The sequence below is a fragment of the Cucurbita pepo genome, chromosome LG01, assembly GCF_002806865.2.
Source record: "Cucurbita pepo subsp. pepo cultivar mu-cu-16 chromosome LG01, ASM280686v2, whole genome shotgun sequence".
NCBI classification, from domain to species: domain Eukaryota; kingdom Viridiplantae; phylum Streptophyta; class Magnoliopsida; order Cucurbitales; family Cucurbitaceae; genus Cucurbita; species Cucurbita pepo.
This window is the reverse complement of record NC_036638.1, coordinates 17,459,182-17,472,254: the sequence shown is the minus strand read 5'-3', so window position 1 is coordinate 17,472,254 and position 13,073 is coordinate 17,459,182. Positions and strand designations below refer to the sequence as shown.

General features: G+C 34.7%; 3 protein-coding genes across 3 annotated transcripts; 2 read left to right on the top strand and 1 right to left on the bottom strand.

Moving 5' to 3' along the window:
• The first annotated feature begins 964 nt into the window (after positions 1–964).
• LOC111790328 (NAC domain-containing protein 2-like) lies at positions 965–2,528 on the top strand. The gene is made up of 3 exons (XM_023671194.1): positions 965–1,250; positions 1,346–1,620; positions 1,709–2,528. The coding sequence occupies exons 1-3, from the start codon at positions 1,088–1,090 to the stop codon at positions 2,159–2,161; spliced, it is 891 nt and encodes a 296-aa protein (XP_023526962.1). The 5' UTR covers positions 965–1,087; the 3' UTR covers positions 2,162–2,528.
• A 1,003-nt stretch (positions 2,529–3,531) lies between these two features.
• On the bottom strand, positions 3,532–8,787 carry LOC111808941 (replication factor C subunit 3-like). Its single transcript, XM_023695196.1, has 10 exons — positions 8,495–8,787; positions 8,007–8,223; positions 7,601–7,680; positions 7,346–7,505; positions 6,921–7,002; positions 6,011–6,140; positions 5,861–5,924; positions 5,714–5,782; positions 4,231–4,400; positions 3,532–4,135 (listed from the first exon to the last, which is right to left on the bottom strand). The coding sequence occupies exons 1-9, from the start codon at positions 8,682–8,684 to the stop codon at positions 4,301–4,303; spliced, it is 1,092 nt and encodes a 363-aa protein (XP_023550964.1). The 5' UTR covers positions 8,685–8,787; the 3' UTR covers positions 3,532–4,135; positions 4,231–4,300.
• A 1,280-nt stretch (positions 8,788–10,067) lies between these two features.
• Positions 10,068–12,184, top strand: LOC111779413 (40S ribosomal protein S8-like). The gene is made up of 6 exons (XM_023659590.1): positions 10,068–10,177; positions 10,325–10,383; positions 10,476–10,548; positions 11,125–11,455; positions 11,581–11,756; positions 11,859–12,184. The coding sequence occupies exons 2-6, from the start codon at positions 10,380–10,382 to the stop codon at positions 11,938–11,940; spliced, it is 666 nt and encodes a 221-aa protein (XP_023515358.1). The 5' UTR covers positions 10,068–10,177; positions 10,325–10,379; the 3' UTR covers positions 11,941–12,184.
• Positions 12,185–13,073: the final 889 nt, after the last annotated feature.

Below are 13,073 nucleotides of genomic sequence, written 5' to 3'. Positions count from 1 at the left end.
TGAAGTTGGACTAACAATGCGTTTATAATTTTTTAATAAATGGAATATTCGAATGTTGACCAGAATATTTCTAAGGACATATATATATATATATATATATATATATATATATATATATATATATATAATTTGCTTTTAATAAAAAAATGAGACAAACTTTGTTAAAGTAAAATAGTTTCCAGTGGACCACTGGCAGAGCTTGTCAAATTTTTTATAATATTTAATTGGTCAAACACTATTAATTATTTATTAAAAAAAGGAAAGAAAAAGAATAATAATAAACGATAGAGACGAGGAAAGCTAACCGGAAGCAGCAGGTGATTTCAAAGCCACCGTTCCAATAACAACGTTCCAACCCCACGATTTACGTGAATTCCACGGCGATTTTTTGGGTTGTTGGGTTATGTTTTTAAATTATTTAAATTATTTTATTTAATTATCATAATAATCTTAAAACTATACCAAAAAAAAAAAACTATAAAAAAATTAGTAAAATTATTTATTGAGAATTTTAATATACAATTAAAAATTCAAATTTTAGGAACAAGTTTATTTTTCCCCAAAACTAAGTGATAAATATTAAGAAGTTAGTTTGAAGATGGGAGATCTAAACGAAATTAATATAAATATTAATTAAAAATAATAATTTATTGAACTAATTAAAATATTATTACAAAAAGAAAAGGGAATATCGGCTGATTTAAATAGTTAAATAATTATTAAAAATAGAGATAACAGAACTTTTGACGTCGCTCTAACCCAAAACAAGATGCGTAAGCGATGACAAAATCACCTGAATGCGCGTCTATTGCTCACGCATGGACTTTCATTTGCCACGTGTCCAAGCCGGCACATATTTTCTCTCGCCGACAACTAAAACGCTTATATCCCACGTGCTTTCCCCTCTCTCTCTCCGCCACGTGTTCCTCTTCCAACTCCTATAAATACCATTCCCATCCATTGTTTCCACGTTTGAACCGGCGAAGTAGCTCACAACACACATACACATAGAAAGAGAAAAAAAAACCGGTTGAAGGAAAAACCACAGAGATTCAGAGAAGCGATTGAAATATACAGAACAAAAAAGATGACGGCCGGGATGATTCAGTTGCCGCCCGGTTTCCGGTTCCATCCGACCGACGAGGAGCTTGTCATTCACTATCTCTGCCGGAGATGCGCCTCGCAGCCGATTGCCGTTCCGGTCATTGCCGAAATCGATCTTTATAAGTTCGATCCTTGGGACCTTCCAGGTAAATTAATAGGAAAATTCGAATTCTGTGTCGAATTTTTTGATTTAGATGAGAAATTGAGTCTCTGATTTTAATTCTAACCGTTGATTTTGCAGAAATGGCTTTACACGGAGAGAAAGAGTGGTATTTCTTCTCGCCGAGGGAGAGGAAATATCCGAACGGTTCACGGCCGAACCGGGCGGCTGGTTCGGGTTACTGGAAGGCGACCGGAGCTGATAAGCCGATCGGACGTCCGAAACCGGTTGGAATCAAGAAGGCGTTGGTGTTTTATACCGGGAAAGCTCCGAGAGGGGAGAAAACCAATTGGATTATGCACGAGTACCGGCTCGCCGATGTGGACCGGTCGGCTCGCAACAAGAATAGCCTTAGGGTAATATTCCTCAACAAATTGAAGGGTTTTTTTTTTTTTTTAATCAATTGCGAATAAAAAATCTGAATCAACGGCTGTGATTTTGCAGTTGGACGATTGGGTTCTGTGCCGGATTTACAACAAGAAGGGCGTAATCGATAAGCGAAACCACGCTACCGTGAATCGGAACACGAACGGCTTTAAAGTAGAGATGGAGGACGAGAAGCCGAACATTTTCGCGAATCACGGCGGCGATGGAGGGTTTATGCCGGCAGTCACGGCGGTGCCGGCGTCGGTGGACGATTGCACACATTTTGAAACATCGGATTCGATACCGCGATTGCACCCGGATTCGAGCTGTTCGGAGCACGTGGTGTCGCCGGAATTCGCGACGAGCGAAGTTCAGAGCGAGCCAAAATGGAAGGAGTTTCAAAATGCCTTTGATTTTCGATATAATTACATTGATAACTCACTAGACCAGGAATTTGCGACGCCGTTTCAGAGCGGGAATCAGATGTCGCCGCTCCAGGATATGTTCATGTACCTGCAGAAGCCCTTTTGAATATCCAGCGTCTGATTGTTCTTTGAATCCTTAAGTGAACGAACAGTCGTTGATGGTCGTTCAATCGGACGGTCGCACGAGATTAGCAGTCTGTGAGTGCACCGCCGCGTATATAGGAAAAAAAGAAATACAGACTGGACGTAGGAGTTGGTCATTGTGGTAGGGCCCGATTGTGGGGTCCACTTAGGTATTTAGATCAGACGGGCGCTGTTTAATCAGACGTTGCTTGTGAAAATAGGCTGTAATACACCGTATAGCTACTTTTTGGGAACTCCATTTTAATGAGGGAGCCCTTCTAAGCTCCTATAATTTGTACCTAATTCTAGGTTTATTAATATTTTGAAAATTCTTACCATGCGTTTTTTTTTTACCTCGCACTTTGCAATTTTACCAATTTTCTTATGATACTAAATTAGAATAATAAAAAAAAATCAAAATGTATTATTATTAAATAATAGGGTAAAAATTCATTTAACTAAGCGCACGTATTTTTAAATTTTTTTTAAAAAAGTTTTAAAATATTTTTGATGTTTTTAAAAAATTTAAGAATATTAATAAAATATTTGAAAGTTCAAAATCTTTTTTAAACAAATATTATCTATTTATATCCAAAACTAACTCTAAGAGTATTTTTTTTTAACCTTTTTTAGTCATATCCCCCGATAGTTATATGCAGTAAGGCCGTTGTTGCCTTTTACTTACATTCTCATATAACACCAATTTCAATTTCACATTCTCATATAACACCAATTTCAATTTCTCAAATTTTGCTTTCAAAACTCTCTGCTCCCGTATTCTAAAACTTTCTTCTTGAACCGAGGCCAGAGGCTCGAGCATACGTCGATTGGTCGTATATGACGCAAGAACAAATAGGCTTGCTCCCGTATTCTAAAACTTTCTTCTTGAACCGAGGCCAGAGGCTCGAGCATACGTCGATTGGTCGTATATGACGCAAGAACAAATAGACTTAACTCACTTGTTCCTAGAAAGTGAGTGCCGATATTTGGGCATTATAACTATAAAAAAGCCTTTTCAAATTTTGATTCTTTCGTATCTTCATAGAAAAAATTGGAAAAAATTGAATCATAGCATTAAGAAGTTCGAAACTTTTTAGTACACATATTCATTACGATCGGTATTTGAATGTTTCTGTTTGAGCCGTACGAGACGAAACTCTCATATACGGTTCTCAAAAGGGAGTCCCCTTGATTTCCCTATCTTAATAAAGTGTATGATTGGTTCAAATAACGTCTTGAAATTCAAGCGATTGCAGATGATATAACTAGCAAGTACGTTCCTCCTCACCTCAACAAATTTTATTGTCTATGAGAAATTACGCAAAAAATGAGTGCTGCGCAATCGCAAGTCCATTTTAGCAAAGCTAAAAAATTGAGAGGTATTATTGAAACTTACAGTAGTATCCTATTTTAAATTACAACTTTTTAACCAAATGTAAAAAAATATAATTTATTTCTACCAAACCTATAAGACTCGAACACATTAGCATTAAAGAAACATTAAAGAAAAATAAAATGCAAAGAAATCAATGTCTTAGTCAACAACATTAATTGTTCAGAAAAAAAAAACAAGATAATGTTAAGATAATAATTTTCATCAACAAAAGATAAATATTTAAGTTGGATAGCGTCTATAGATGTCTATAGTATAGTGCTCTATCTACCACCTAAATTATCCATGCTTATCTAGAACCATACTATTCTTTAACATTTACTTTTATATCTTATTTTTTAATTAAAAGTAAAATTCAAAGGAGGAAAAAATATATATTCTAAAGTTCAATAATGCAATAAACAATGTCAGGGAGAACAAAAGATTGGTGGCTGTAGATAAACTACTATTAAAGATAAGCATGTGCCGAAATATTGGAAGTGAACCAGTCCAACAAGAACAAAGAAATACTTTAAATGTTATCTAACCTTTTTCTTGTAGACTTTCAAATGTTGCATTTCCTTCCTATACACACAACATATCAATGTCAGCACTGACTTTTTGCATCAAAAGCTGGAGGTCAAATGAGGCATATGTTCACATTCTCTACAGTTTCGTACCTAATCGATGCACACGGGTGCGTGCGACAGATGGTTGGTGAGCGAACGAAGGCTCGCTTTAGCAACAAGACTACTCTGCAGCATCAACGAGTGCACATCTGGCTTGAGTAAACGATGAGATGAGCAATCCGAGTTGTAACTTGTCGTTGCAGCTAAAACTCATTCTGTACCTACAAACAGCAACCCGTCAAACTGGTTAATTTAGTAACAGATCAAAAAACTTGATATGTGTCTTCTCTAAGTCTGTTTTTTTAATTTGATTGAGTTAAGATGTGAGATCCTATATCGGTTGGGGAGGAGAATGAAACATTGTTTATAAGGGTGTGGAAACCTTTCCCTAGCAGACGCGTTTTAAAAAACCTTGAGGGGACGCCCAAAAGGGAAAACCCAAAGAGGACAATATCTGTTAGCAGTGGACATGGGCTGTTACAAATGGTATCAGAGCAAGACACCGAGCGATGTGCCAGTGAGGAGACTAAGCCCCGACGAGGGGTGGACACAAGGCAGTGTGCTAGCAAAGACGTTGGGCCTCGAAGGGGGTGGATTGGGTGGGTCTCACATCGATTGGAGAAGGGAACGAGTGCCAGCAAGGACACTGGACCCCGAAGGGGGGTGGATTGTGAGATCCCACATCGATTGGGGAGGAGAATGAAACATTCTTTACAAGGGTGTGAAAATCTCTCCCTAACATCCGCGTTTTAAAAACCTTGAGGGAAAGTCTAAAGGAAAAGTACAAAAAGGACAATATTTGCTAACACTGGGTTTGGGCAGAGTTATTACGTAAGAAGTCACACGTTCACAAATATTGAATTCAGCACCCTTAATTCCCTCTTCATACTTAGAAAAAAAGAATGTCATGAAATTTCGTTATCGTCTTTGGGACTTCAAGACTTAAAAGCCTATTCTATTCTATTGATAAGTGGGATAGATTCATTGTACAGCCACGAGAAGTTCCAGCTTACAAGCAATGGAAGTATATGCTTAATTAGACAGTCCTTTTCAACTAAGGGATTGATCACTAATTCGTGATCAAAGGTTTGTTAGAAAGAATTGTATTAGGTCTAGCAGTTGACCAGTTTTTCAAATTGAAAAGATAAGATCAAACGATGCAAGTCATAGGATAGAATGTCCTTTTATCTTTATCCATAAAGAAAACTGCAGCATAATTCTATTCATTGAACTGAAGAATATGACAGAACTTTTAGCTTACAAAAGTAGAAATAGATGAGTAAGAATGTTTTACAAGTTAGATCAGAAAAACAAAGATTCTCTAGTCCTTTTCTACCTATATGTCACTCGTTCAACTTAGTAAACTCCTCCCTATCCACGAAAAAGAAACCCCCAATTTTTTAAACCTTCCGTTTTATGCGTAACAATTAAGATGAGGCGTGTATGGTGGTCGTTATTTTGCAGATCATACATATTTTTAAAGAACAAAATAATAAAACTTGACAAGAAACTAAATAAGGATATTGATGCGTACTCTATGTCAGCCAGATCATTAATCAACTGAACTCTGACATCCGATGGCATCTTGATCTTAAAAACAAACCTACATGAATTGAACAGTTGGGGAAGTCAAGTAAATATCATCACTCAGAAATCATGCAAAATGATGTAAAGCACTTACATAGTGACTTCTCTCACTATATCAACCAAAGCTAATCCTTTTCTGGTCTTTATTTCAGATATTCCTGAACATGAAATTGGTAGGAATTAAAGGAAAAAATCTGGAAATCCACATCAAAATTCATGGAAAACTCCAGAGAAAATCAATTACTCTTAAAACTGTCAGAAAATGGTTCATTCAGCAGCCAAAATGATATTTGTTCTATGTCTTTGGGCATTGGATTTCCTGTACATAGGTATACAGCCTCGTCAGTAATATGCTGAGAAGCCATATGCGTTGACTGCATAAAAAAGCATCATTAGGATCACAAAGTAACAACTAAATAACATATGTAAACGTCTTTAATCGATGTGTGAGTTATAAAAGAATGTTGACATGCACCGGTGCATGTTGATTTAAGGGAGCATTGTGATCCAAATTCCAAACTATGCAGATTGGTGTGCAGCAATTTAAGAGTGCTTAGCCTTTATTATCCACACTTTGATCATTTCTCGTAGTACTAACAGAAGGTAACTGAACCATGGGTCATAAAGCATCATGAATCCAATTGTTTGAATTACTTTCTTTTTTCTTTTGTTGCATTTGAAGTCAGAGTTCAATTCTATGAAACTTTTACGCATGGAAATGTTGAGAACACTAGATAAAGTTGAACTATTAAATCCAACCATTAAAAAAAAAGCACCAAGGAGATGGGATGACTTGTAGTTATAGTTGCTTAAGCCTTTTCTCTAGGTTTTTCTTATCAATTCCTCCAAATTTTTAAGTAATAATGAGCGTGTATCCATACGGTCCGCTACTTTTACTAGCTAACAAGGCAAGTGTGAAAAAAGGAGGCAAAAAACCACTATAACAGTGATTGAGTTCCAGGATATCATATTCTTAATCTTTAATAGATGAGAACAACTTGCCTACATCTTTTACTACCGACATGATATGTTTCCCATTTATACTTTCATATTCTTAATACTCTCATAAAATTAAGCCATCACTTTATTCTGGCCTAATAGCTACTGCAATACCGCAAAATGCAGAAAACAAAGTCAAATAAAAACTATATTACCTGCAGAATATTTAAAGCCTTTCTCATATCACCACCACAAAGTCGAACAAGGGCTGCTAAGCCACTCTCAGAGACGTCCAACCTAATTACCATTCAGGTATAGAGAATTAGACATATGTTCATAATAGAGTTACATGTTCAAAAATATATAGGATCCAACTAACATCACCTCCAAAAACAATCTAGATTCAATAAATTACACGTTCTTTTTAAAAGAGATTGTGTATTCTACCCCCAATATTTACAAAGCTAGAATGACAAATTGAATTATATATCAGAATTAAAATGAAGGCAATTACCCTTACACATCAATATACCGTAGATACCAGCCATCAAAGACTTTGAACGTTTTCTAGTCAGACATAAATGTAAGCAATAACGAGATTAATGTGTGTATTATAAGTGAAACAAGGAAGACTTCATACCTCTCAGCCTCAATAACATATCTGAGTCGTTTGGTGACATGAAAGTTATCGAGGGGAGCAAATCGGAAGCGGGTACATCTTGATTGTAAAGCGGGAATAATCTTATTTACGTGATTACAGATAAGAGTAAACCTTGTACCTTTTGTATATTTCTCAATTACTGCACGAAGACAAATATAGCAACAATTGGCATAGGACACTGTAGCTCAATGAAAGATGGAGAGAGAAATGAGAGTAGCAACGTATGAGATAAACCTCTACGTAAAGCAAACTGTGCATCTTTAGTCATGGCATCTGCCTCGTCCAGAAGTACCAATTTTACAGATGGTTTAACCCTGCAAATTTAGATGTTTAAGCTGAATAAAAATGTTGGATTCTATAGAAATTGTATCAAAATGTGGAAAACACATTTCGTATTAATACGAAATCAGCTCGATACTAACGAATTGTCAATGAATACTTCAAATCGCAGTTCTACCCTGCTGTATACATAATTGCAACGATGGCCCATCAAATGATTAAAAATGAAATGGTTTGATGCTTTGTTCACCCATCAATTGCTAAATGTATTATACCACACCAAACCTCTTCAACATAATTCCAATGATACAGAGAGTATGCTTTTGAATTCAGATAAGCGAATGATATAATTAATCATTACCCAAATGAAAAGCTTTGAGTACTGACAAAATTCTGAATCTGCTGTCTGACAACATCTATCCCTCTATCATCTGATGCGTTCAGCTCGAGTATCATCTTGTGGTAGTTTGCTCCATAAAGCTTGCGGGCAACTGCTAGAATGGTTGATGTCTTGCCAGTGCCAGGAGGGCCGTACAATAGGAGATGTGGCAGCCTATTCTCACTGGTCAGCTTGTCAACTAATTAACATCCCACATAACAGAAACAAAACCAGGAGACGACAAAAATAAGAACATGAAAATTTGAAATATCAAACATGAATTACGCAAAACATTGAAATTAATCGACAAACACATAAACTCATGATCACAATCATTCGCTGTTTTAAACTAGTCTTTCAACTACTAACGAGATACCACTTCCATATTGCAAGTGAAAATAGAAGTATAATTGACCGTTGAAAGCGAGAACCCTAATGTATCGAGCAGTCTAATGGTGTAGAAGTCTTACTGGTGTCAACAATGTCGCGGTGAGCAGCAACATCGGCAAGAGACTTAGGCCGAAACTTCTCGACCCAGGGTATCGCTTTGCCGTCAGGTACGGCGGCAGTACTGGCGACATTGTTGCCCTTGACTCGCTTTTCAGCTTCGTTGTCGTCAATGTCGTCGTCGATATCAATGACAGTAATTACTTCCGACATTTGGAACAATTTTGGAACTGGAACTGGACCGAGCTGCTTCAGAATGTGGTTTTTCGCCCCGCGTCGTGGTGGCTGCGCGATCGGTGATATGGCGCCAAACGTACGTGGGCCAATCGAGTATACTTTTTTGTTCTTTAAAATTTTATAAGTGATTGGTTTTAATTATGCTTAAATCAATAAAAAAAATATATGTAAAACTTCTAGCTTCATCTAAAAAAATCTCTTTAAATTTTAAAAAATTTGAATAATATCTTACAATTTTAAAAAAAAGGTTAACAATATCTTTAAATTTTTACAAAAATTTTAAAATACCCTTTGATTATAGATTTAATGGAAACCGTTAATATTTTTGTTTAAAAAATATTTTTTAATTTTTAAAAACATTATTAAATATCTTTAAACTTTAAAAAAAAAAAAAAAAAACTTTAAAAACACATTTAAATATTATAAAAAAAAACTTTTACGGTTAATATCCCATTTTAAAAAGATTCATTAACTTTTCAAAGTAATATTAAAATATTTGTAGATAATATATGAGAGGTCGGTTGATGTTAATAGTTTTTTTTTTAAACAAGACACTAATAATAGTTTCCGTCCGAAATTAACGGTATTTTTTTTTAGATTTTTGTTTAATTTAAGAATATATATAAAAAAAAAATTAAAGTATATTTTTAGGCAATATAAAATTTAAGAGTAATTTTATTAATTTATATTTGTATAAGTAACATGTAGGGTCATAATTCAATTTTTAATTAGTTGCAAAAATTACAAATTAGTTAGTGCCGACCCACATAATATAATTTATTATACGGCATGGTAATTAATATATAATTACTATAATTTATCGATAAATATTTTATAAACCAGACTATAATTATTTTTTTATCTACACACTAATTATAAATTTAAAATTAAGTAAAAGTCAAATTTAAATTTAATAATTAAACATGTCACTTAAGTATTTAAGATCCAATAGATACTAAATTCAAATCCATTTTGATTTCTTTTCATTTATTTATAATGATTTTCGTCTATTTTAAAATATAAGTTTATTGGAGATTTTAAATTTTTTGGATTTTGAGCCTGTAAATAGAAATTAATTAATTCAAAAAAATAAGATTTTTTTTTTTAAATAAATTTAAATTTAGGGGAAAATTAGATATGGTCAGAGACCATCTTAAGAAATTTTGAGGATATTAAAAAAAATTATGATAGCCATAATTCCAAATATCTCGTTTTTTATTATTTTTTTTTAGGGATTTTACTATTAATTTATTTTTCCAGTTGACAATTACTTAACGTTATTGGATTTTAGCCCCAAGTCCGGCCCATGTATTATGATACTCGGCCCATCTTTAAGCCCACAATAGCCCTGCAGTTCACTCGAAACCCTAATTTATATTTCACCTCCTTCCTCAAACCTCACTCCTAGTGCCTTCTGCGGAGCGTCCATACTTGTCTCCGCCGTCTGCCGATCGGCTTCTGCCGTCCCAGTGAGTATTTTCCCTCATCGTCTGTACTTAATGCACATCTCTGTCTCGTTGATGCTTGTCTCTTTCGCATTCTCTTTCTATGTTTCACGTTTGCCTTTGAAAGTTTAGGTTTAGGGTTTGAGCGGGTTTTGTCATTTTTTATGATAGGTTGGATCAGGAACCTTAGAACTTCTCTTTGCGGAGGAGCTCTCGATTCGTCAAGATGGGTAAGTCATATGCGGACTTTCGGATTGTTCTACACATCTCCATTTGTGTGCTTGTTTTTCTTCTTTGTAATCATGGAGAGTTTTGTGTACAGGTATTTCTCGTGATTCTATGCACAAGAGGCGTGCCACTGGAGGCAAGAAGAAGGCTTGGAGGAAGAAGCGAAAGTAACTTTCTCTGCTTGTATTTATTTGTGTGCAATTAGATTCAGTTTTTACTCCATTTCCCCAAATTAGTTGCTAATTGGCATTCAAAAGATTTCATGTCTTTCTACATTTAATTTTTTGGTTTTCAGTATACAATGCTAGCTTCGTGATCTTAGCTGTAACAATGCCTTTTTAATTGGATGTTAGTGACATTATTATCAAGGATTTGCCGTTTGTTTCCTCTTGCAGTGTATATTTCAAGAACTTTAGTTAATCTGCGTTAGATACCTCATCTTCTCTGATAGACTAACGTTTTTTCTTTTACTAAAAATTTATGAGTAGCTATAACATGCTTCACATTTGATGCTTGGATGAACGGAAAACTGTAATTTCCCTTGCTGACATAGCAATTTAGTCTTTTCCAGTATTTTTTCTAAGGTGCAGTTCCAGTTTACTAATTTTTTATGTGCAAGTAGAAATATAACATTATTTACCTGTGTTTACGAGGTTTCGATCACTTTCTATTTAAGGGAGGATACAATTGTCATGTGCTGTGTTATTTTTCATGTTCTCACACGATATCATTTCTTTGTATAGGTATGAGCTTGGAAGGCAACCTGCCAACACGAAGATATCCAGTGACAAGTCAATCCGGAGGATTAGAGTTCGTGGGGGTAATGTGAAGTGGCGTGCTTTTAGGCTTGATACTGGTAATTATTCATGGGGTAGTGAGGCCGTGACTAGGAAGACCCGTATTCTTGATGTGGTGTACAATGCATCGAACAATGAGCTTGTTCGTACTCAAACTTTGGTGAAGAGTGCCATTGTTCAGGTTGATGCTGCACCATTTAAGCAATGGTATCTTCAACACTATGGGGTGGATATTGGAAGGAAGAAGAAGACCTCAGCACCTGCCAAGAAGGAAGAGGTAGAGCAAAGCTTGTTCTAAGTTCGATTGTTTGGTTTTTTGTTCTTGAAATTTCAAATATGAGGACAATGTTAATGGCATTCTAGCATGATCCATAAGACACCCTATTTGTTTATGGTTGATAGGAAGGTGAGGCTGCTGCTGCTGCGGAGGAGTTGAAGAAGAGTAACCACGTTCAGCGCAAGTTGGAGAAACGTCAACAGGATCGTAAGCTCGACCCACATATTGAGGAGCAATTCAGCAGTGGTCGTTTGATGGCTTGTATCTCATCAAGACCAGGTCAATGTGGCCGAGCAGATGGGTAAGCACGCTCATTGAAGGATTTTTGTCCTTTCGAACTCGTCTTGACAGACGTTGTAGGGTTTTTTAGTAGTTTGGCTGATGTCTTACAAATTTTTTGCAGGTATATCTTGGAGGGGAAAGAACTCGAGTTCTACATGAAGAAGCTCCAGAGGAAGAAGGGGAAAGGTGCTGGTGCTGCATAAGTTTTGTCGTTGAGATATGTTGTGGCCGTGTTTCATTTTCTATGATTCTATCTGCCTTTTTTGTCTTCTGAAGATATGATGATTTGCAGCTAAGAGGATAGAATTATTTATGAACTTCAATTTTGCTGGTATTAGTTGTTTAATTACAATACTTTATTTGAGTCTGTTTCGTGATTATAACAGTTCGTTTATTAGCCTCAGAATTTTCAAATGCCCCAACCTATTTCTTTGCTTACTGATTTAATTTGGTCTAGTTGAGTTAATCTTGTTCTTTTTTGGCTTGCATTCTGATTATTTCTTTCCTTAGAATAATCTAGCCATCAATTATTTCTTCCTGGTTAATAATAATAATAATAATTTAGCCTATATTATTATTATAAATATTCATTTTAAAAAAATTATTATTATTACTATGCTGAGTTTGGGAAATACCATTATTAGTTGCTTTACGGGGTTCTTTTTCCTAGTTCAAATGAAAGGGTTGGAAATTTGGATTGAAGGTTTAAAGGAGAGGAGGCTTTTCCCAATCCCCCCACCATCGATTCAATTGCTTTGATGATATCCCAGCTTTATTTCTAAGGAAAAAATAAATAATAAATAATAGTTAATTTAGTTTCCAATAATTTGTCTCATTTCAAACTGNTTTTTTTTTTTTTTTTTTTTTTTTTTTTTTTTTTTTTTTTTTTTTGGAAAAACAGAGTAATAAAAAATTTGGTTAAACTACAATTTTAATCTTTAGAGGCTGAAAATTTTGTTTATAGATTTGATACAAATTTTACATCTCTAAAAAAAACTAAAAAGTACATATTTATTTTTAATAGATCAATTAATTCTTTAAAATTGAATATAACAAAATTAAAGTTTGATATATTAGACACTTTTTAAAATTTAAGAATTAAATAGATATAAAATTTAGAAATTGAATAAAAAAGAACAAATTCTATCTTGGTTCATCTCTGAATGTGGTGGTCTAATAAAAAAACGTACATAAATAAATTAAGAAGATATCGAAATGAGAAACTAAGAAGATATCAAAATGAGTGATTCTGATAATATGAAATTATGGTTAATAAACACAAAAAATATAGAATTGATGCCATTCCCGAACTAGCAGGCAGGCAAGCACCTGAAAT

What these genes read in the sequence shown, in the direction of transcription:
- LOC111779413 (XM_023659590.1), top strand. An exon ending in GCTTGGAGGAAGAAGCGAAA is followed by an intron (nt 10,549 to 11,124) that starts GTAACTTTCTCT and finishes TTCTTTGTATAG; the next exon opens with GTATGAGCTTGGAAGGCAAC. An exon ending in CAATGTGGCCGAGCAGATGG is followed by an intron (nt 11,757 to 11,858) that starts GTAAGCACGCTC and finishes AATTTTTTGCAG; the next exon opens with GTATATCTTGGAGGGGAAAG.
- LOC111790328 (XM_023671194.1), top strand. Translation starts at nt 1,088, where the DNA reads ATGACGGCCGGGATGATTCAGTTGCCGCCCGGTTTCCGGTTCCATCCG. An exon ending in CGATCCTTGGGACCTTCCAG is followed by an intron (nt 1,251 to 1,345) that starts GTAAATTAATAG and finishes TTGATTTTGCAG; the next exon opens with AAATGGCTTTACACGGAGAG. An exon ending in GCAACAAGAATAGCCTTAGG is followed by an intron (nt 1,621 to 1,708) that starts GTAATATTCCTC and finishes GTGATTTTGCAG; the next exon opens with TTGGACGATTGGGTTCTGTG.
- LOC111808941 (XM_023695196.1), bottom strand. Translation starts at nt 8,684, where the DNA reads ATGTCGGAAGTAATTACTGTCATTGATATCGACGACGACATTGACGAC. An exon ending in ACTCAAAGCTTTTCATTTGG is followed by an intron (nt 7,681 to 8,006) that starts GTAATGATTAAT and finishes CTAAATTTGCAG; the next exon opens with GGTTAAACCATCTGTAAAAT. An exon ending in ATAGTGAGAGAAGTCACTAT is followed by an intron (nt 5,783 to 5,860) that starts GTAAGTGCTTTA and finishes CAATTCATGTAG; the next exon opens with GTTTGTTTTTAAGATCAAGA.